The following is a 24,915-nucleotide window of genomic DNA, read 5'->3' as shown; positions in this document are numbered from 1 at the left end:
TGGTCTCAAGGATAAACTGATAAGATTAAATGATCAAAGACCAAAGTAACAATGAGCTTAAAAAGTTTTTTTTTGTTTTTGCCTTATTTGAAGCACAAGTATATCAATCATGACAAAATTTCACATTAATTTTTTTCACAGTGTTGAGGAAGGAAAAAGTGATGTGGGTTTTTTTTTCTTTCTTCACAAAGGTCAATTTCACCATGAGATCATTATTCCAAGAAACACACTCTCTGGTATTTTGGAAGCTCCAATCTTTTTAAAATAGGATTCTTGGATGCTCTGCAACTGGAAAATTTCCCTGTCAACTGATTAAATTTTCTGGTTAAAGGCCAATGTGTCTGTGAAATCAACTTCAGCCCAGTTTCTTTCATTTTTTTTCATTTCACCACGTATAGTTTGTTCTCTGTCTGAGAAAACACTGTCTGTGGTTGTTCAGCAGACTATCTGTCCTTACTCGGCTGCTTGTGTGCCAAGAGATATAGCCAGGTTTTTATCCCTTTTTTAAACGACTATGATGAAGACCTCCTCTGTTTTATGCTTGCTATTATTTTAATACTGGTTGAAGCAGAGTTTACGGAAAACATTTTATGGCCAAATACGGCTACTGGACATTTATTCTGGAAACTGTATATGCTCAGTAACTGACTTTTACCAGCAGTAAAACACAAGGGACACTAATGCTGTGACCCAACATAATAAGTTTAAATTTCCTAAGTATTTGAATAAATAAATAAAGAAAGACGAATGATCAACATGTCAGTGTGAACCTGATGCACTAAGAAAAAGAGAGACTCCTGTTGTTATAATCATCCGCCAGTGTTTTGTGACATGTTGGGCTTTGGAACCGCCTTAGTGTTCAATTGGGTGTGTTAGTTAACACTATAAGGCATGTGTTACACTCCGTAACATTAAATGTTTAACAGTGGTGAATATAAGCTGCATAGTCTTTTATATAAGGTTCTGTGAATTTAAAAGCTTTCGTTTCTGAGGCGTTGTGTTAACAACACCAAAAAATGAAGCCAGGCAGTCAGAGTAACACAGACTGTAAGCATCACATGACTGAGCTGATGAGCTTAATTACTAATGAACAGTGATGTGAGGATCACAGTTTATCTCTGATCCATACTTGTGATATATCATCATGATGTAAGATACATTTAATTCAGAAATTCACTAAAGGGGTGATAGCCCACCAGAGGTTTTCTGTACAAACATTAAGATGGTTTATTCTTTTTTTTAGCCAGTTTTGCACAACGTAGTTCAATACAAACCCCTATTTTTTGTCATGGTTTTAGATTTATTTCAGTTTTGACATCTTGGATTGTCTGATTGTTTAATGGTTTTACATCCTCCAATTTTTTTGGTCAAACTCTACAGTATTCTGTTGATACTGAGTCCTGATCCAATACTTAAACACTGATACATCACACTCCGAGCTTTTAGCTCCTGCCATATTCTGCTCTGCTTTATGGCATTAAACCAGTAGTGTCACTGTCGCAAAGTGATGTCATACCCTGCTTTGTGTCTGTATGGAGCTGAGACGGTCTGACTCTGTACCACTACGTAACAGTAGCAAATACTACGCAGTTATTTCTCCCATTTTTTACAAATATTTTGGATCTGAAAAAAATCAATGAGAATGGATATACATCACGGGATCTGATCGGGACATCCCTTTTTAGGGCTCACAACTGTATTTTTCAGCCTGTGTAAAGCTCGAACTCTGACCAGGTTCAGCGTTTGGTATAAGGTGCCTACAAAATGACAGTTTTTGTGACATCGAAATCTGACTTAAAAATCAACAGATCGATTTTTTCTTCGAATTTCAGTTTGTGATACACCCCTTATCCTTTGATTAAAAATTGCTTTTACAATTTTACACCCTTCATGATAGACACATTCAACGCTTGGTGCGATGTTCTGCCAGTCATTCAATATAGCATCAGTGACTGGGCCTGCAGCACGGCACAAATGGATTGGTTAATGGCAGTTCCTTTGTCCCAGTATTTGGATTTGGAGGCTTACACACACAAAGAGACATTTAAGTGAGTAACGTTATGAACGGCAGGTAGTCATGGAAAAAAAAGCTAAATTTTACAAGTTTATGTGGAATTGTAGATGCTGCACAGATTATTTTAATGATCATTAGAAATTGTGGCATTCTTTGCGCCACCTATTTGGAAAAAAAGGGGGCAATAAAATTTTCACTCTGAACTGCTTGATTTATGTGAAGTCATCAAGAATCCTACAGATGATATATACATTTTTCAAAGACATAAACTGACTTGTTGGTTGAAAGCAGTTCTTCAATGCTTGCTCTGCCTCATATTACACTCGTATAACTTGACAGTGTCGGCCCTCAGTCTACATAAACACTTGAGCCAGTGTGAACGCACCAGTTCTTGGTGCTTAGTCGCAGCTGCTGCACAGCTCCACGCCTCACACTTGTGATCTCACTGCTTGTGGCTTTCATTTTTAATTGCCTTGTTAATCGTCCACTTAAACCTGCGACATTGCTTTCACTCACTCACACACTCAGAGCATACAAGGGTGGGGCTAACACACAGACTGACATCTTTCTCACTCTTGTATTAGTCTGAGGCAGAGGCAAGTGCTTTAAAAACAGTACAAAGTACTTTCAACTTGTACCACTGTCTGAATGGATCATAAAAACTTTAATCCATTGCACTACAAACCCACACCATAAGTAAAACACTTTGCATTTTGGTTTCACTATTGTCAAGAAAAACCTTCTTTTTGTACATTACAGGAAATTTGTTATTCACAATAAAATTCCTGTTAAATGAATGAAACAGCTAAATGAGGAGTAATCTCTATTTACAGAAGCTATATACAAATGTATAATCTTCAGTCAGTTTGGGAAGTGTCCCAATTATTTGTTTGAAGTGTGTTCGTAGTGAGTGCTGAATGTACTTGGGGAAGTATTGGTGAAGACATGACAGTTTTTATGTTGTAGACCTAAACACTACATGAAAAAGAAAATCATAGGCTAGAAATCATAGCTAGCCTCACTAAAATTCCTAATAAATGGCCAAAAATCTCACTTGGCTTTGTCTACTAATTAAATGCATCAAGTAGACTGTAAAAAAAAAACAAGAAAAGTGTAAAAGAAAGGAGGCTTATCCTAGACGTTTCTGTTTTCATTTTTGCTAACCATCACCACACAAGCCAAAACATTGATTTCTTTTGGCTTTATTGTCTGGATATTGTTGTAGATATCTAGATTCAAACTTTTATTCCATGAAGTGTTGTTAAGACAAGCAGGACCATTAAGAAATTCACTTAGGATTTCAGGTTTGTAATACCGATTTAAACAGCATTATTTAGACCAGGGGTTCCCAAACCAAAAGCCAAAAAGGTACAATACAAATCTCCAAGAAGAACAACTTTTTCATTGATGAAAATCTCATTGGTCTCTTCCTCCCAGTCATCCACGGTGCTGTCCAGTTCATCACTGCACGCCCCACCTCTGAGCTCAAGGCAGAGGCTTTTCTCTTCCTGATAGGCATCTTGCAACACCTAGTGTTTCCCACCCCCCACTGTAGTGACCAGTTTTGTGGATTAGGGGTTGGTTTTTAGGGATGTAACCAAGCGGCAACCTCCGGTCTAAGAATATGAGACAGTGCGGAAGTGCTAAAATCTGCTGTTTCTGGAGAGTTCGCTTGAGGCTGGCTCCAGAAGTACCGGAAGTCACATACGCACCAAGCCAAAAAAAGCCGTTATCAAAGCAGAAATTAACCTATTTACAACCTTGCTCAAAAAACGTATACTGTCTGAGTCGCCAATTTTACTACCGGCTCTCACTGTACGGGGGATGAATTTTTTTGTAACTCGGCCGTTCAGAGGATATTAAGATCCCCCAATAAGAGGCACAGCTGAGGGCCACCGGGTGACCAACAGGCGCCCTGTGGCTGCAGGCAAAGCCCTTGCCACTACCAATATGGCCGCTATAGCCGATGTGCTTCATTTTACGTTTCTGAAACAGACGGGTTACGTCCATGTTTTATACAGTCTGTGGATGTAACGCAGAGTCTCTGGTTTACATGGAAACAGTTTTTTAGCAGACCTAAGAGAGTGGATTTTTTCTGAAACCCAGCGGCCAACATGAACAGAAAGCCAGAGTTTGCAGTGGAAATGCTGACACCTCTACTTTGGCAGAGGGCTACCAAAAGATGCTTCTGTCTTTAAAGTTGTAGCGCCAACGACAGGCCCAGCATGCATACTACAGTGTTTTCTGTTTCTCATCATCAGTCATAATTTTTGAAGGTTGTTGTCTCAGTTTATTTTTGTTAAAGTAATATAATTTCAATTAGTAATGATGTTTTAAAATAACTGTTCTGCATTTTTGGCTGTAAGACCAAAAATGTACTCCACTGCCTTGAGGGATTGCCCCAAGATCTAAATCAGAAACATGTTCAGGTGAATTCAGGTGAAGATAACACAGGCTAATGAAGCTGGTGTTCATCCACATCTGTCCCACCTGAAGCCAAAGTAACAAAAGACACGATTACCAGCTTCCAAAATAAATATTAAAGCTGTTATCATCAATTCTTTCTGAATTCACTTATATTTCTACGTGCATGATTTTCTACTTCACAATCTCCCAAAAGCACAGTTCTTCTAAAATCCATTTTGTAATACCTGCAGCATAATTTTTTATTAGACATTCAGAGGCAGATCGCAGAAGGTGAACAAGTAAATGCCAAAGAAACCTGCTTTAACAGCTCCACCGTCATCAAGGCTTGAAACCTTTTTAATAGGTAACATTTTTAGACTTGAGTCATTTCAGATAAACCTGATATGGTGTGATAAAAAGACAAGCCTCAGGTTCTTGTTGGAGTGTTGACCCCGTGGGGCTCTAATGGTGGCTAAAAGTGATCAGAATTACATGAGAGGGAGAGCAGGAGGAAAGATTTATAAAACAGGCTCAGGTTCTATAAATGATCAGAGTTAGGTTTTCAGCACGTATGAGATCTGCAAAACGTGTCCTCTGTGTGTCCTTTGTGTGTCCTCTGTGTGTCCTCTATACCTCAGGTATAAATCAATATGCTGTGAAAGAAAATGTGTCCAGTTTCTTGCATTGTGTCTGATTTGTTATCAAACCTAAATGAGAAATCTGTTTAGGTCTCGAGCAGACCATTTAAATAATATTTTTACCTGGTGCTTTCAAATATTTTCATTACACATCTATTTTTGTGTGTGTTCTCACAGTTTCTGACAAGTCATTTGAGGACTGGATGAAGAAGTGTGAGGATATGCTGAGAAGTAAGTGACTGAAATAAAACGTTGATTAAATTTTTAATTTCTTATTTGTATTCTTATGTTTTTTCCAGTATTTAAAGAATAATAGACTGCAAAAATGATTTAAAAAGTCAATTTCTAGATGTTTTAATGTGTGATGTTGCTCAACAGTATTACTTTTGGCTGTTTGTACTTTGAGAAAAGTTTCACACTTCATAAACCATTTCAGTTTCACGCTGACTTGTTTCAAGTCTTTCCCCCCTGCTTTCAAACATTAAACTAAACGGATCAGTCAGGGAGCTGATCAGTCCGTCTGATCAAACAAATGAGCTCGCACACATCCACGAGTCTACTCTGTGAGTTCAGGCAGAGCTGCTTATTCCAATAAAAGATGCATGCCGTGTCTGGGCGGTGTGTTTCTGACGCCGAGGCCCTCTGGATCATCCCAAGTAAACAAGAGCATGAGTCTTGACAAACACACTTCACACCCGCGTGCACACGTACTCCCAGGGGCCGTATGATTCATTGGAGTTAACATTACTGATGTTTGAAAGCTCCCAATGAAACCCAGCCTCTTTCATAGCCAGCACTCAGACAGCATTGACACACACAGACACAAACAAACACACACCAGGGTGCGCATAGCCCCTCCCCCTAAAACTTGAAAAATACCCTACTTGAGCTTGCTAACACCGGGAGCAGTCGCTGAGTGCTTCTCCTGGTGACAGCATGTGTACAACAACCTACCCTCAACCCACAACACAAGCACACACTCACCCCACATACCCCACACACACACACACACACCACACAAACCTGTTTATGCCATCAGATGTGGCATCCTGCCTGTTTAAAAATACACTAACAGAGACACACACAGTCTGCTCACACAAACAGCCCCCTCCTCTCCATTTCAAACGCGACCTCGTTAAGACGACATTAACACGCCTCCCATCATCTTATGTCTGCCTCTCTGTGATGATGTCAGTGAATAATGTATGATAGCACGCTGGTAAACGGTGTGATCAGGCATACTGGGGCTCATGGGGCTTTTACTGGGCGTGGATGAACCAGTAAACAAAAAGGGGGCAAGGATGGGAGAGTGTGGGGCACATGTGTCTGGTGTTAACTTTAATTCTCTAACTCATTAAATAATGATATTTTTGAATCTAAGGCTTGATCCCAGCTGTGTGTGGGTTGAATGTCTCCTAACCTTCCTCAAACTCATTTTTCTCCTCTTTTTACAGACAGGACAGAGCTCAGCAGTGGCAACAGGGTGAGTGACTGGACTTGACCACATGGGGGCAGTGTTGTTCTCAGCATCAGAATATTTACTCAGTCATGAATGTCTCTCCTCCTGCCTCTAAGAGGGAAGACTCACTGAGCTTCTTGTCTTTGAATTATTTTTCTTACTTTCCTCCTCTTCCTCTTTTGTTTCATCCCTCTGAATTATCTCTGAAACCTCGCCTCTAATTGCTTCCTCACTCTGGGGCTGCATGACCCTGCAGACATCCACGGCTCCACCTGTGAAGTAAGTGCATTAATGTTAATACACCATATCTGTTTGTGCATTTAATGCTCATTTTGTTAGTTATGCCGGCCTAAGCGTATGCTATTCTGTATAACTTTACTCCTACATACAGTCCATCTTCTTAATGAGCTGCTTTATATTCATGAAATTGGATCCTGAATCCATGTGAAGTAAGAGAGGAAATGAAAAATGTCTTCAGACTCCTTGATCTATTTTTGTTTATGTGTCTTACAGACATGACTGGTACCAAACAGAGTCTCAGGTCATCATCACAGTCATGGCTAAAAATGTACCCAAGGACGGCGTGTTGGCCAGCTTCACGGAGAGAGAGGTGAAAACACACTTAAATGCAGAGCTGGAGTGAAGACAGGCTGTGTTTTCTGTCTCTGGATTTGTGTGGAGCAGAGATGGGTTCGCTTTTGGGCGTTTCCTCAGGGGGGCCCATTAGATGGGTCTCATGCACACACACACTCACAGACACACACCCTCCCCATGGGCTTAACTATGCCTCCAGTGGTGCCTTGTTAACATTGCCCCTAAAGTACAGATCTAAGAGCAATTTACCCTCCCCAGCTCCTCCAACCTCCTAATTGTCTGTAGATAGAAGACATAACTGATCTAGGATCAGCTTCAGAGCCCTCCAGGGACGACCTCCTTTCTTTCCCTTTTTCTCTTTCCCTTTGTCTCCTTCCACTTGTCTTCTCCCCCTCTCAGAGGGGTAACTGCAGGGCACCCCAGGGAACAACTTTGTCTTTCCTAATAGAATAACAAACTGAGTTTACCCCATTTCAAAAGAAATAGTTCACCCTCTCCGAATCACACAGTCACTCGTTAGGCTCCCTCTGTGGTGGAAGTACAGATAAGTTCATATATTTTTTACTAGGTCAGTATATACAACGAAATTAAAGATGAAAGGCAGTGGTTCCATTTCTTTCCCTGGCGACTGAGCGTGTGTACCTACAGTCAGCGCAGGAATTCAACCAGAAATGAATATTAAGTCTTTGATGGTTTTTGTGGAATTGCCCAAAAGCTACTTTATCTAACTTTCCAAGCTTTTATCCCTGATGTTCTACTTCTTACACATGTTTGGAGCCAAATCTGTAAAGTCCAGTTTTAATGAAGTGGTAGGTGTTAAACCATTAAAAAAAAGGAAAAAGAAAAAACTCAAGTTAAAGCGGTGAACTGTGCAAAGAGCTGTTCCTCAGGTTGGAAGTTTTCAGTGTTTTTGCCACGCGATGGATGTGTTTAGGTTACGAGTGTGAGGCTTTGGGCCACAGCCGACAACATGTCCCTTCTAACCAACGAGCCACCCAGCATCCAGAATCCAGTCCCAGTGAGTGACAGGCGGTTAGGAGCTGTCTGACCCCCCCACCGGTCAGTGTGTGGCTGCAGGGGACAGAGCGAGGATACTCCTGGCTGTCACAGCAGCCACATCAAATCACATTCTCCCCACATGACACCTTCAACTTCTCACTCCTTATCCTTTTTATGTTAAAACTGCTTTTAAATTTATTCTAAAATCTGACAACTTAAACACAAGCACTGTTTTCTCTACATTCACATGGAATCAGGTAGACTTTACACAACCAAAACAGAGTTTTGTGAAGTGAGCAGGCTGACCAAGTATACAGATGATGGTTTCCAAAAATGAGCTGAAAACAATGCAGAGCTTAGTCACATTAAGTGAACAATGTTGATGCAGGAAAAGACTGTCTGGTTTTAGAGAAGGAGCAACAAGAAGTGCAGTTCTTTGTTCATTGTCTATTGTCTATTGTCTTTAATTTCCCTGAGGATCAATCAAATATCTATCTCTGTCTGTCTGTAGTGCTTTTCACATTGTGAGTTCACGACAGCGCAACATGCAGCTCTGCTGTCATCACGCCTTTACACCTTTATATTGATCCTGTGATATTGGCATCTTAGTGTGTGATTTCACCTTACATTAGGGGGCTGTAGAAGAACAAGAGCTGACTTCACAGCTGGAGATTCACACACACACATGCACACATGCAGCGTTGTTACACCCTTCCTGCTTCACCAGCCCACAGTGATCCCGCATCCCCCCAAACACCTCTGTTGCTATGACTGATTCCAGTACAGCAGTGAGACGACTTAAACCCTTGATTAAACCTCCCTGACGTACACATTGAAGGTGAAAGTTTGAAATGTTTGCAGGGCGTAAATATCAGGCAACTTGAAAAAAAAAAATGTAAAAAGTGTAGTTCAGAGCAAATGGAACCACCTTCCCTTTTGGATCTGATTTTACTCTTTAGGAGTTTTCACTATCTGGTTTAAAAAGGAGGTTTTTCAAGCCACACATTTGATTCAATTGATTTATTTAAAAAAAAAATCATGTAACACTTTAATCTACATTTTTTGTATTTATAATAACACCACCAAAAGCATGTACTGTGTAAATTTCTTTGTTTATTTGTGCAGTGGCATCATTCTTTGTCTACAAAGGATATTGTTCCTGAGTAGTTGAATTGCATGCTCAATGTACTGAGGCTTAAGTGAAGTTGGTATTCTGGTTTGCATCCATAGACTGCATGATATATGACAGTAGTATCACCCATTTGTTTCTTATATGGGGTTTTGAAACCTGTTGTTGACGGGGTGGGGGTCATGATGGAAATCCTGCACTCAGCCTCAAGCCGACTTTTGAAGAAGTACATTTTTTAAGTAAGCCTCCACATGGGCTTCATGTTTTTGAAATTGGGCGTTTTCGCTGGGTGCACTTTTCCCTCCTTCCCTTAGTTGTCTAATCTATCCCATGGACTGTAAAAAAAAGGACGTCCGCTTGCTCCGCATTGAAGTGAGGTCTCCACAAAAACTAGATTAAAAAATCCGGCTTTCCATTCATTCCAGATGGGCTGTGGTCAAACAAAAAAAAAAAAAATTATTAAAAAAATTAATACACCTCGTAGAAATGTTTCTCACGTCCGATTGTTGTGGTGATTTGAAGATATCATTTGGCTGTTTTGTATTGGAGTCCTCTTTTTTCTGAAAAGTTTCGTTTTCATTAGTTATACGAGGTTAAAAACAAGGCTTTACGTAATGTTTAATGATGATTGAAAGCTGCCATTCTCATTTATTTTTTGGGGGGATTGTAAAATATGTCGGGAGGTAGAGTGAAGGAGTGATTAGACTCTCGAAAGAAAAAAAAATATTATTTTTGTCACCCAGCTCCATTCAGATTCCTCCAGAATCCCTCATTGTCTCTACTGCGCAGAATCTGGCTGCAATTGCTGCAATTGCTGCCATTGGCTGCGCTTGTGACGGGGCAATTTTGGCTTCAAAACCATACAATGATAAATGGCGGAGCCACACTATCCACTCTATATACAGTCTATGATCTATCCACTGTCCTATCTTAAAATAAAAGGCAGAAAAACACCCCAAGATACCACTGGTGAAAAGGAAAGAAGCCATCTGTCTGTGATAAACCTTAATTCATATAAAAGCAACAAAAAATGACCAATGATAAAGGACTTTCAACCAGGGATATTCCCAAGGACTAATTTCTTTCACTGTTAAATTGCAAAGATACCTAAGTCCAAACAAGATGACCAGTCAAAAGATAAGACAACCTACAGAAAAAACTCAGATTTTTGCATTATTTATCGAACATGGCTAAAGACAAGATCATAAAGTCTGTTGGTAAACAAGGTCAGCTCAGTGTGACTTCCTTTTAGCTAACATCCACATGAGTTTGCTCTTAGTCACAGCCTCCTATCAACTTTTTTACAATCTACCAGTAAATACTGCCAAACTGCAATGTGTCACACGTTACCATCAGTGTTTGTGTAAAACTTAAAGGCTTTATGCCATTTGTCAGTCACCAGAGCTGCAGCCAGATACTGGTTGTGAGTGGTTTTGCTACAGATTATCCCAGCATGTAACCGACACTTCAGGCTTACAGGTCTGAAAATATTAACAACCTGTTTAACTGACTAGTAATTCTGGTGCTGACTAGCAAAAAGTGAGGACGTGTAATCCTTAAGTCGACTGAACCTGCACATCTCTGTTTTCCAGAGGTCTTCTTATAAACATGGATAAAGCCCGTCTCACACTCTTGTGCTCCAGAAATGTGGTGCTATTTTCTAGGTGGTTTGCAAATCTGAACATGAACAAATCAACCTATACAACTTCTTCCTGATGTTTTCCTTCTTGCCCTCAGCTGCAGCCTCTGCTCAGGATGAGCTGAAATTTAGCAGGTCGCTCATGAACGTTCACTGAAAGCAAGTGGCTGAAGTGTTAACGTCTGTCATGTTGGGCGGCGTTTTCTCTGCTCAATACTTTATGCTCGCCTTCATTGTCTTTGTTTCCTGCTGCTGTGTTTGTGTTGTGAAAACGTCTGTCTACATGTTGTCGTGATAAAACATGACTAAAGACTCCCGTCCTACTGCTGCTACCCAGCCACCCCCACACTGTGATTACACATTGTGAGAGCACATCTGACAGATTCTCTTTTCCCGCTGCGAGGTGCATGTGTGAACGGCTGTTTTCCTTAATATCAGGGCCTGAATGTCCTGAATTATTGTAGATAAAGCCAGGAGTTCCTGTGTGAAAAGAGGTTTAAATCTCTCACTTATTTGCATGTTTTCTGATGAGATGTCTGTCAGACATAATGCCGTCTACTGAGACGTGAAACCTAATGCCTTCTGTGTGTGATCTCTGCAGCTCTCTTGTACATTACGTCTGGCGTCAGGGGAGAGCTACAACCTCAGCTTCCATCTCCTGCATCCCATCATCCCCCAACAGAGCAGCTTCAAGATCCTCAGCACTAAGGTATCACACTCACTGTTCATTTATGGAGTTAGTCAACATGCATATTAGATGGTTTGACATGTTGTCTGACTGACACTGTGACAGATTTAATCCTCACGAAGCAGAAAGAAAGTCTGCTCTCAAAGGCACATCAAAGAATGGTTAGTCAGAGCATAAATACACTACAGATATACCATCAGGGATATAATTTTAGTCCATAAAATGAGCTCAAACAGAGCGGAAATGTATCTTTAAGAACACAATTTGTTGTAGTTGTGTAATTCCTGGACTGTCTGAGTTTTCAGAGGTAAATCAAGGTGAACTTAAAGTCAGGAAACGTGTTTCCTCTTCTGTGTTTAAAAAAAAGAGTAATCTTACAGATTATACTGTGTAAGCAGCGCTGCACGTACAGTAATGTGAGATGGTGCTTTTCAGATGTTTTTCTCGGCAGCGTGTTGCGCTGTTGTGGAATATAAAAACTGTTTACCACTTTAGTACTCATCTGTAACTGGAAAACATAAACAAACACAGAAGAAACAACATTTTTAGGTCACAGAGGCACTCTGACTAAGTTTCTGAAAGTCAATGAAAAGTCACTGAATTTTTACTCCTAATAAGCGGGAACACTGTGTGTAGCCTTGATGGTGCTGGTAGTCACTCTCAACAATAAAGAAGCAGACTATAAAACATGTCAGGGGACATTTTTTATGTCCCCATAAAGAAAATATGATGTAGTAATGTCACACAGTGGAGGGAGGATGCAGGAGCTTCTGACTGAGCTTCAAGTCTCTGAAAAGCAGTTTTGCGTCAAATGATAGGAAATGTTCAAATGATAGGAAATGTTCTCATTGAATTCAGGTTTTTATTGTCTGAGTGGCTAAACTTGGATGATTACTGGGAATTAACGTTAAAATTTAAGGAGGAGGAGAATAATAAAAAAATGTGAGGAAGAGAACCATGCAGACGAGTTAAAGCAGCTAACTGAGTGTGTTACTGATCATTACTGGGCTCTCCAAGATTAACATCGTAATCTCTTCAATAATTTAAAGCAGTATAAAGTTGGCTGTCACTACCTATAATTCCTTAATGCTGCTAAAGCTCACTGTGGCTGGAGTAAAAATGAGAAAATCCACTCTCTCTGTGTACAGTGAGGCTCCTGTGGAGACTCTAGTGCGGTTCATCTGAGCAGCTAACAGGAGATTCACACATATGCACAAATCCTTCCTCCCACACACACACTCACTCACTCTCTGTACACACACATTTATCAGGGCCATGCTCTGGGAGAGTTTTTCAGCTCAGTTTAAGGTGATTATGGGCCTAATGAGTAGGAAGGGCACCTGTTTTTTACCATAGACTAATTAGTGTGTATTCTGGAGGATGAGGGCTAATGAGTGTGCTGGCTGACTGTGTGCTGATTCAAGGTTTAGACCACTGTCAGGTTTTAGCCTTAGCGGATCAAGAGGAAGTTCTCAGTGTGAGCTGTTTTGATAGATTTTTTTAATGGTTAATCGTTTTAAGGGCACTGATCCAATCCTGTCCGGCCAATAAAGTCAGACTAAAAACTCTGCTTTCCCTCAGAGAATCCTGGACTCTCTTTAAAACACAACAGACAACAGTAATGAAGGAAATATAAAAAAAGAAAAATATTGAACTACAGATGTCCTTACAGCTGTTGTGATTGTCTTCAAATATATTCATCATCATTCCATTTTTTTGATAAAATCATACGTATAATGATCTGTTGTTTAGTCTATCTGACAGGGGTCATAGAAAACAGCTGCTGTGTCTGTTAGCTATGTAGCAGATTTACATCTTTGACTCCAAGGCAGGAGGATCTAAAAAACAATGTATTGCAATGTAATCCAAACACTACTAACGCAATACTACATAAAAATATGTTTATACACATATCACTAAACCACATTATCCTCTCTGAAGATGGTCGCACGCAACATTTTAAATTAATGATCCCATTATGCATTTGCCTCGAGCTAACTCATTAAACCTACATGTTGTATTAAACATGGAAAATTACATGATCAGGTCATGACTTGACAGCCTTGTCTTCCAACCTTCACTGTAGTATCAATACTGAAAATCCACAACTGAGTCCAAGCCACAGATTGTCTTTTTCCCTCTGACTGGAGTTATTTATATGAAATAAAAACAAGTCAGTGCTTCAGAGATTTTCCTTTACCAACAGGAAGCGTCTGTGTACTCTGTGGCTCTAGAACAGGGGTTCCCAAACTTTCAAGCCTGCAATTCTAGGAAATAGCGGTGCTGGAGACCGTCTACTCCCTGCCCTTGTAAAACACTGAAAGGCCAATCCAAAATTGGAAAAAAATGGACACAGAAATTTAGACACTTAATTGAGCTGATTTATAGATCACCAATCAGACCACATTCAGAAACATATTGCTGTTTTTTTCAAAATTGATCTGATAACCTTGTTATCCAGGATCTGTCACCTCACGGGTCTCATCACAGCAAAAAAAAAAATTGAAAAACAGATCAAAAATTAATTAACTATATTAATTGTGGAAAGCATTTCTCAAGACTCTCAATAGTAATGACCCCCTTTGGGAACCACTGCTCTGGATGTTATGCAGACCTTTCTATTTAGAATCTCGTGATTGTTGTTGGCATAACTTGTTTTGGAGTAATCAAAAATACAATCATCATATTTTTATTAAAACACCAATTGGACCCCTTTGTTATTAGTTTATTTTGTGTAAACCCTGGAAGAAAACAAAAAAGACATAAAAACGTTAAAGATCGTACAACAGCAACATCATCTGTAAATATAAATACATCCTTGGACTTGTGCAGTGCTGTTCTGGTCTTCTGATCACTTTTACCTATTCACTGCACACTCTTACACTGATGATAAAGAATGCCTTACAATGTGTCCATCAGTATTAACTTATCTAATCTTTACACATTTTGACCACAAAAGAGCAATTTGGGTATTTGTTGTCAAGGCACATCCCATGTATAAAGAATTTTGATTTCTAGCCATGTTCTAATGCAGCAGAAACAGAGAACATTTAACAACCCTATTGGATTTTAAAAACATGTTACAGGAGAGTTTTCACATTTTTTATTTTGAATTAAGTATTTCTTGCATAATCTGATAAAAGAGCATGTGAGATTATTCTGATTTTTGATGTTCAGTAGATCATCAGTCAATGTGTTTAATTGATGTACAGAAACTAGGGATGCACTATTTATTGGTATCAATATCTGTATCAGCCAATGTTGGTCATTTATTTACACATCGGTATTGGTCGATATGTGTAAAAGGGGGCCGATATTTACTCATTAGCTGCTAGCCATTTTCAGAGCACCTTGAATAGGGATGGGTACCTTTCATATTTGAAACAATACAATACCAATGCCCAGTACCTGGCAATTGGTAAAGGTACTCAACAATACCAATTTTCGGTACTTTTCTGTGTTTATGTGATAAAAAACTAAAGTTGTTCAATAATAAAGTATAAAAAAAATAAATTTAATGTATTTATTCTTCAACATATAACCTTGTAATGCTGTGTTTATGTCCAGCATGGAAAATCACCTACTCTTCCACTCCCTCACAATCACAAGGATGCATTTAGGTACCTAAACATGGTACCTTTGGTTTATATGAAATAGTATTTGGTACTTTTGACAAAATTTGGTTGGTACCTTTGAAAGTACCTAATTCAGTACCCATCCCCCGACCCGAATAATATTGTTTGCTATGACTGCGTAAACACCAAAACTACCTAAAAGTGGACCCTCTGCTTTTATGCCTCTCTTCCTGTTTTTGATGCAAAAAACAGACAAGACATACTTTTTTGATTGAGCTCATCTCGGCACTTTGATTCTCTCCAGGGTCCTCTTTTATCATGATCCCACCACTCTATCTCTCTGAACTACCTCTACACTTCATCTCATGTTTTTTTTTTGTTTGTTTGTTTTTTTACCAATATTGATATCGGGTAAGTATCAGTTATCGGCCATAACAGCAATATTAATATCGGATATCGATATCGACCAAAATTTGCATATTAATGCATGCCTAACATAACTTTGATTGTTCAGCTTTTAGAGAGATAAAACCAGAAATGTTATAATCTGCAGATACCAGTGTTGTCTCTTTTGATGATATAATTTCTAGGGTGTTTGATTAAAGGGTTGAAGAGTTACAGTATGTTCTTCAGTCTTTGTCTCAGTAGATCCACAGGAACAAAGGAAAGGCAGAGTTTAATCTCCAGTGTTGGATTTAATCACCTTAAAGGTTCTCAGTAGAAAAATAAAGCCTAATATCTGATTATTAGCCTTACATAAGCTGACGTTTACGTTGTGTGCGTTTTATCCACTGGCTATACTGTGCTGAGCAGAAGCTGACCTGCACACAAACTGCCCGCTCTCCAAACAGCACTCACTCTCACTCGCTGTCTCACTTTTCCATGGCAACAGCAGACACTGCATACCAGAGGTGCACGTGGGCTGCAGCTTAAACAAGGGCTCAGTCTTAGAGAGACCACAGCTGAGGACGGTCTTAGGCTCTGTTTCATCTATCCACAGCCGCGCTTTTCTTCCTTATTTACCTTCTTTATCTTTGTTTTTTCAATCTCATATCAGTCACACACAAACACACACTCACTCGCACAAACACACACACAAACACACAGTGCTGTTCTCACTGTCCTCTGCTCTTGCAAACACACATATATCTGCCTCCAGAGAGGGAGAGGGTGTACAAACCCTCCTGCCCTCCCACAAAGCCCTCACTGTTCCCTGGTCCACTGGGCTCCTCTGGTACACATGGCCCCTACACACACACACTCACACCAACAGGCTTATAAGCCTTCACTGTTAACTGCAGCATTTAAAAACTGCACTAAAGCACATAACTCTTGTAGAAGTCGTCAGGTGTAATGTATGAGCGCACTGTGAGAGACCCTGACAAACTGAGCCGCCTGTCAATGCGTGCCTCATTTACATATTTTGGAGCTGTTTCATTTTTCTGAAGCCAAGAAGCCACTGGGGGGAAAAAACATTCAAATGAACAACGGCATCAGCAAATCAACTTTCTCCAGATTGGCATGCATCCCTAATGAGCGTTTAAAAAAAAATTGCATTGCCCTCGGAGCTGTTGATTCCCAACCAACGTCGGTCTGTCTGTCTCTGTAATAGGCTGCCCTGCACTCTGCGCTCACAATGTTTACGCTTCATCTCCTCGCTGTCTTTAAAGACAACTTAGCAGGGGGAGGCTAAGCCGGCCGAGCACACACACACACACACACACACACACACACACACACACACACACACAGAGGCTAAACAGTAATCTTTCAACACACTTGTGCCATTTACACAAGTATTTGCTGTGTGTGTATGTGTGTGAGTGTCGTCTGTAGCACATTATCGTCAATGCGACCTCCTCCTGTCCTCCACAACGACAGACATTCCAACCGCAGGGGTCAGAGCGACAACGGGGAGCCAATTACACACCAGTGTGTTTGATCAGAACAGACGGCTGACGCGCACACACTCAAAGCCGTGCGCGCAAACACATTTGACGCTGTTTCGATCAACACGCGCTCCTTCATTCAGCTCCAAACTCATCTCCTTTTGGAAAATAGCTAAAGTGGCGTCTCCGCTCTTTAATTTGCACGCCTGTCAACGTCTAAGAATGTTTATATTTATTTCATTTCCGCGTCTTTCTGGCCAAGTTTGTTTTGAAATCCGCAATATCTTGAGAAAGAGGAAGAGGATGCGGGGTGAGGAGTCATGGCAGTTTGGAGCGGGAGGGGGGCGATGGGTACAAACACATGTGACAAGCGACACAGGACCCCAGTGCCCCTCTGTAAATAGCGTGTGTGTACTTGTGCCACATGTGTGTCTGTGTGTTCGCTGCAGATTGTATAGTCCAGCCCCTGGGGTCCTGTGGGTGGTGGCCCCTGTATGTGACTCTGCTGTCACATCCCTTCACGAGCCGTTGCCTCGCCTGTCACACACACAGAAACACACACAGAGAGACACACACACGGCGCCTGGCCTGCCATATCCCTTAAAAGCCAGGAAACACAGATGTGGCAGCAGATTAATGTTGTATGGCCTAGGAGCACGCATACAAGCACACACACTTTAAAACACACGCAGTGGAGCCTCAAGTTGTGCTGCGCTTCACGCCACACTAACATTCAGAACAATTAACAGCTCCTGCAACACTGGCTGGTAATTCTAAGATAACATTCGATTCGGTCAGTCTGCAACCTGCAGTGGATTTTTTTGTTCTTGGACTTTCAGTGATCAGCACAATCCTTTCAAAACACAACAGCCAGACAGGCTGCTTTATTAAAACAGAGAAATTAAACCCAACAAGCTGGAGAGCTGGACTGAAATTAGTTATTGTGTATATATTGATTCAAGTATAAAGGGAAAAAAAATCTACAAACTGATTAAATCGAGGTATCTGTATTGCTCTGAATGTTAATTAGTAGTATTAGCCAGCCTTGAGAGGAGTCTGGTAAATCCAGATTTTGATCCAAACTGAAATCTTCAAAGACAGCCAGAGACCCCCAGCTGAGCCCAAACCTGGACCAGCACTGCAGGTTCACCTGTCAAAAAACAAATGTTATATGATACATCAGCAGAAACTGCCTCTGAAAATCAATAATTCACCACTGATTGTCTCAAATAACAAATCAGATGAGTTTAAAAAACAACAAATAGCAATTAATAACCTAACTCTTCCAAAGGTTTATGTTTTACTACTTCATTTTTAAGACATGTGCAGTGGCAGGGTTTTAAAGTACAGTCCACACTGATTTGGAGGAAATAAAAGCGGCTGCATGGACCTCTATGCTTCTAAAAAGTCAAAGCGTGTAGGCAGGGAGGGTTGAATTATGAACATCAAGTCAACTGATTCTTGTAATTTTCTATGGAGAGCTGCAGATCTGGTCAAATGATGCATGATTGATATGCAGTGGCGAGCTCAGAGGCTGTTGGCTGTATCTGAATTTACATAAACATGGCTGGACCTCTACTTTATGCAAATAGGCCCTTTCAGCTCAATGCACCATGCTCACACAACTCCTATTAAACTGTCAAAGCAGGCAGTGCTGATCAAAAATGAAACACAAACCTGACTTTGCTTTTCCTAATTTGCCAACTTTTTAGTTGTAACACAATAAAGTTTGTGAGCAGGACATCATCCTCTGCTTCTTCTGGCTAGACATATTTCATTTTCATTAGCACAGATTTAGAGACATTTGCAACTAATCCCCTGCGAAACAAACACCTTATAACACTTTGAACAGGAAAAACTTTTGTATACTTTTTTTTCCCATTCACATAAAGAATGTGAACAGTTGACCTTTCACATGATGTCCAGACTGTATGGGACATATTACCCAGATCAGAGGTAGGCAACCTTTTCCAGGACTCTAGCCACTTTACATGCTACAGGCCACAAACAGCTGATTTCACATGTAAACAATGCAGCCATAGTTACATGAAGGATCTCCAGACAAACACAGGAGCAAAAACAGTAAAAATATCACTGAAGACAAATCCAGTTTGGTGTCCATGACCAACAAATGAACCATACAAAGTAATGAGCCACTCCAAATACAAAGATGATGAAAAAAACATGAAAAAAATTACAAGAAACAGACAAAGTAGACAGAACTGCTGCAACAGGCAGCCACAAACAACAGGGCAACGCGGATTAATCAGCTATCTGATTTTTTTGACAAATTGTTGTGTGAGAAAGCAACAAGAAGCCTCTTTAACAGCCTGAAGTAATTCATTAATAGTGATGGTTTTGTATAAATAGACAGATCCAACTCTGACAACAGAAACCTGTGGGGTGATATGTCTGCTCTAAGTGAAACAGAATCAGGCTCCATGCACAAACTTGCTAAAGAGCTGGGTGACACACTCTTCTGAAGGCTGAATGTGAATCATTCGGGCAGTAACCTGTATTCTCAGCAGAGATCTGCTTTTTTTAGTTCCTCGGCCCATTGCACTGCAAGCCAAAAAAGTTAATTTCGGACACTGCACAGATGCCTTGCTGTGCACAAGGCCCTTTGTGGGGCAGAAAGCGCTGACACATACTGAAGTGATCTATCAGTGCTCCGCTACTCTCACTCGCCCGTCACGTCAGTGGAGAAGGTAGCAGCGATCACACCATCTCTTACTTCCCTCAATCTGCTCCCCTCACTCCAGCTCGCTCTCTGTAACCTTGTCTCCTTCCTGGTTCCCTCTTCTCTGCTGGCACCCTCATAAATGAATCATCACATCGCCCAGCGGAGCAGAAATGTTCCTTAATTGCACCGACATAACCAGCGCTGTCTTTCACATGCACACATATCAAACACACATGCTGTTAATGGGTGGTTGGGGGGTGTGTATGAGGAAGGGGAGGACGGGGTTGGCATGGCGCTGCAGCTCGCGTGTCTCGCTGGTATGTGCGCTGTCAATGCTGCTCAGTGTTAAAAGTGTCCACGTCCTCTCTCCCCTCATTGTTTTCCTGCTCACCCATCTTCTCCTGGTGTAATGATTTGGATCAGACGCTGCTGTGTGGAATTAGGATCTCCCTCCTCTCCTCCCTCCTCTCCTCCCCCTCCCTCCTTCCCTCCCTTTCTCCCCCACGCGCTCCGTCTCTCACACTGGCCCTCTGGCTGACAGGCATCTCGTTAGTGCAGTATGTCTGTCAGTGAGGTTTGAGATTGAGCTGTGCCCCCGCATATCCCTGATGTGTCTCTCTCACACACACACACACACACAGATGCAGGCAGGCTGGGTTGACAGACAGCCTCTCTCTGGCCTCAATAATGATCTGATGTCCTGTACTTTTAACGTGTCACTCTAATGGAAGTGTTATTTTTGTCCCGCTCCTAAAAGAAGACCATTTTGCTAAACATTGTTATCTTCCCTGTTTTCTCTCCTCCTCCTCCTCTTTCTCCTCTCCTCCCCCCACCGCTCCTTATCGCCCATCTTCCCGTCTGTCAGGTGGAGTTCAAGATGAAGAAGACAGATGCCATCAGATGGGAGAAGCTGGAGGGAGAAGGACAGGAGTCCAACATCAAACACTTCAATCCCAGTTAGTCCACAGCTTCAACACTTTCGCTCCTTTCTCTCCTTCCTCTGCTCTCCTCTCCTCCCTCCCACCACCGACCCGTCCTCATGTCTGCGCTCTCATCTCACCCTTTCTCCCTTTCTTCTTCATTTCTCTCTCTTTCTCCCGCTCTGCAAAGATCAATATGAGCTCCTGTGTTTGTCTGTTCGGCGCTGAAATGAGAGTGGGCAGTCAAGCCCTGCTGGAGTCTTTCATTAGTCTGACGGTGAAAGTAGGCACAGAGAGGGAAAGGTATGATGGCAGAATATGACTCAGTATTTTAGCCCACACAGTCCCATTACTGACAGGATTAATTACTTATGTAAGTGTGTGTGGAGGGGGAGTGAAAGTTAAGTGGGCAGCCAAAACTCTCAAGCTCAGCCTCTTGGAAGGCCCGCTTATAACTCAGACTGCTGATACGTTCAAACATGATATTTGACATCTGATTTCCTGGGATCACATCGCCGTTCATGTCCACACTTGGCCTGAATATGTCTGCTACACGTCTGCTGCTGTATTTATGTAAATCTGCGCCTGGATTACATTTCTGACTTTCCCTCTTCATCTCTTTTTGGGATTATATATAGTGGGCGTATGTCTTCCTGAAAATATAGAAATCAAATCACAATGTGATACTTCAGCTTTCTAGTTGAGAAATGAGACTTTGAGTGAGCATAAGAAATTCATTTGATATGTCTTGGTGTAATTAGATGATAAAAGTCAAGTTATTAAAACTGCTTTCAATTAAAACTGCATATTAAAACCGTGTGAAGAGGGAATGTTTTTCTTTGAGGTCCTCGCTCTTATCTAAGAGCTGTTTATCCACTTCCTCTCCGCTGGCAGTCGTTCACTTAAAAGAGCAGTACTCTGTGAGCTTTAGCCTTTGTTTCTCTGTTTCCTTCTCCACCAGACCCAACACCATCTAACTACACCTGTAAATGGGACAAGATGGTCGTGGACATAAGCGAGGAGGAGAAAAGCGAGAAGCTGGAAGGAGACGCAGCACTCAACAAGCTTTTCCAGCAGATCTACTGTGACGGTTCAGACGAAGTCAAACGAGCCATGAACAAATCCTTTGTAAGTACAGATCTGATGACACTCTGATCTTTCCTGTTAATCATCGACGCCGTATTAATTCAGCACACACTAATAGGGATGGGTACCTTTCACATTTGAAACCATACGGTACCCATACCTGCTACCTGGCAAGCTGAGTAGGTACTCAACAGTACCAATTTTTGTTACTTTTGTGTCCTTATGTGGTAATAGATATTAATTTGTTTAATGAAAAGGTCTCAGAGTTTTTTATTTTAATATGTCTATTTGTCATTGTATAAACTTGCAAAGCTGCGTTCATTTCCAGTGTGGAAGATTACCTACTCTTCCACTTCCTCAGCGTCACAAGGATGCGTTAAGGCACCTGAATATGGTACCATTTGAGTGTATATGAAGCGATACTTGATACCACAGACAGAATTCAGTCAGTACCTATAAAGTACCTAATTCAGAACCCATCTCTACACACTAACCAAGTAGATCTATTCCTGAAAGAAAAAATGTCAATGATTTGATTTGATTTGAGCTGCAGTTTCCCTTCAAAACTTCCACGGCTAAATAACACCAGATCGACCTCCCTTTGCTCTCGCTCAGGATCTGATAGGTTTTAATTCTGCTGCGTTTTCAGCAGACTTCTGTTTGTGCTGGATGCCGGAGCAGCAACGTACCAATTTGCACAGAGCAGATTGAGCAGGACAGGAAGTCAGAAACTGACACAACAATAAAACATCCAGTTGACTTCAAAATAGAATACACTGAGTCACCACCAGATAGTCTTTAACTTTACTGCAACAACGCACTAACAAAGTGAGTGAGTGAGGCCAGGACACAAATGAGGAGGGGGGTCATTATTTGGATGGGAATCACAGGAACTCCTTAGTCTCAGTGTGAGATGATGGAATACAGAGCATGCTATGAAAAAATCAACAGAGCTCAGACAAACAGACACAAAACTGGGACTGGGAAATATGAGCTGTAGAAGCATTTAACTCCCATCTAACTTAAGCCCAACCAAGGGCCAACATCCAGTTAGTAAAAATGAAGCCTATGTGGAAGTGCTAAAGGTTGCTGTTCAACAAGAACTTGCTTGAGGCTGGCTGCAGAAAGACCAGAGAAGTCACGTACACACCCAGCCATTAAAACAGACTTTTGCAGCATTAAAAAACATATTTACAGCCTGGTCCAAAAAAAGGGTTGGGTTTAAAACGCTGATTTCACTATCCGCACACACTGTACAGTGGATGAATATTTTTTTTAACTCTGTGGTTTAGGAGTTATTAGGATCGTTTGATTTTCGAATCAGAGGCACAGCTCAGGTCACGTGACTGACGAGCGCCCTGTAGCTGTAAATTAAACCCACAGTCGGCGTCATAGCAAATGTGGCTGCGTCCCTGGATTGGCTTCATTTCAAGTGTCAGGAACAGACGGGTGACGTCCCTGATGCTAGCTCTGTTTAAGAGTTTGTTAAAATTTTGAACCTGAACAAAACAGTTTGGCATTTGTCACCTCATTACCTCACTAAAGAAATTTGAATTTTGTCCCTTGAAACGTGAAAAAATGGGGTCATGTTATGTTTTAGGTCTACACTTTGACAAACCAACATATGTTCAGGAAGGTGATGTACAGTACCTTTTTTTTTCTTTCACTCAAGCGCCACATTTTTGTAGAGGAGACGTTAGGATCTGAGCGCTATCAGGCTCTAATTTTCCCATCAAAACACTTTGTCATTGATTTGACCTCAGTATGCTCCAGTAAATCCGCAGCACACATTGAACAGAAAAAACCTCAGTCTACCAATCTATCTTAATCAGGTTAGTCAAAGACAGAAACAGATTTAAAATTCACCCAGGAGCTGCAGTTTGTCTGAAATCTGCATTTCTATGAGCAGTACAGCTGAAGCCACCTCTTAAAGGAGTTTGACCTCAGAAATAGCATTCAGTATGTATGTTGTGATAGACAGTGAGTCCTTCCTTTGTGAGGGACTGTATGAGAACACAGTGAAGAGCTTGCTCTCAACGGCTTGTGGAGTCACAGTGGAGAGTTTCCAGATAACCTTGTATGCCGTGTGTGCTGCTCTGGAGGAATAAAACACCTATTTAGTTTATGTTTACCACAGTGTCTACAGGGTTTCCTCATTATCAAGTAAGCTAGTTAGCATGAGCCAAGATTTAATCACTAAATGTCTCTAAAATAACCACGAGACAGCAAAGAGACTGGTTGTAACGGTGTCTTGTGAGACTTTTAAAAGTTGATGTATCAAGAGGACAGTTCAAATCCAGATGAAATATTAATCATGAAAACCTGTTTTATCATCAGAGGGCTGTCGACCTGCCGTCGACCTCTCTCTTGCTCAACTTCATTACATCTGGTACTGCTGTAGCTGCAAAGAGGTGGACAGACTTGGCAGCAGATTCTGAGCTGAGGATGCACTTCCTGTGTAGACGATACCCGGGTGGCCCACCAAAGAATATTTGCTATTATAGCTTTTTTTTGTCATCCCCAAAGATGAAAAAACAATAAACCCGTGAAGAATCTTTCTCTTTTCTCTACAAGCAACTACAAACAACTACTTTGCAGGCAGAGAGAGAAGCAGACGTAACAGACAACCTGAGTCTATCCTGAGGGGGTCATGAATGTGTGAAACAAGTTTCATGACTTTCCATCACAGTGTTGTCATCTTGTTCCTCCTAAAACCGTAAGTGTCAACCTGCTGATGCTAGAAGGAAAGCTCTGCTAACAACATCCTGAGAGGTGTTTGTTGATTTGGAGCAGTTATCGTGCGGAGTCGTCCTCTCTTTCTGCCTCCATTCTTTGTCCTTCCACCTCCATTTGAACAAGTTACTCATCTGTGTGCTCTGGTTCAAAAACATACAGTCGACCATCAAAAGTGAAATGAGTCACCATCGTCACTCCACCGGACAGTCAGCCGTTGTTCTTATTTTAGAAGAACATATTGCAAACAAGCCTCTCCAGCATGCCCACACTCTGAATTGACAGCAGCCCACAGCAGCAAACATTCGGGACAGTTCAGCTGTCTCAACATATACTCTGCTTAAACAAAGCTTGTGTTGATTTTACCACAACAAAAATCATCACAGTTTGATTAAAAAGTGTACATAATACCAGGTTTTCTTTTCTTTCACCTGTAGCACAAACAAAGCTATATAATCTGCCA

General features: G+C 41.1%; 1 protein-coding gene across 1 annotated transcript in view; it reads left to right on the top strand.

Moving 5' to 3' along the window:
* The window catches only part of sugt1 (SGT1 homolog, MIS12 kinetochore complex assembly cochaperone), a 31,565-nt gene that overhangs the window by 3,038 nt on the left and 3,612 nt on the right, over positions 1–24,915 (top strand). Inside the window, exons 6-12 of the mRNA XM_074689592.1 lie at positions 5,236–5,289; positions 6,513–6,541; positions 6,774–6,796; positions 7,031–7,127; positions 11,480–11,587; positions 20,579–20,669; positions 21,595–21,761. Coding sequence (XP_074545693.1) covers positions 5,236–5,289; positions 6,513–6,541; positions 6,774–6,796; positions 7,031–7,127; positions 11,480–11,587; positions 20,579–20,669; positions 21,595–21,761 — 569 coding nt within the window. The remainder of the gene's footprint in view (positions 1–5,235; positions 5,290–6,512; positions 6,542–6,773; positions 6,797–7,030; positions 7,128–11,479; positions 11,588–20,578; positions 20,670–21,594; positions 21,762–24,915) is intronic.

Source organism: Halichoeres trimaculatus, unplaced genomic scaffold (assembly GCF_033239565.1).
Source record: "Halichoeres trimaculatus isolate MK-OKI-2021-1 unplaced genomic scaffold, fHalTri1.1 fHalTri1_scaffold_15, whole genome shotgun sequence".
Taxonomy (NCBI): domain Eukaryota; kingdom Metazoa; phylum Chordata; class Actinopteri; order Labriformes; family Labridae; genus Halichoeres; species Halichoeres trimaculatus.
The sequence above is the reverse complement of the archived record's forward strand: the minus strand, read 5'-3'. Positions and strand labels throughout refer to the sequence as shown.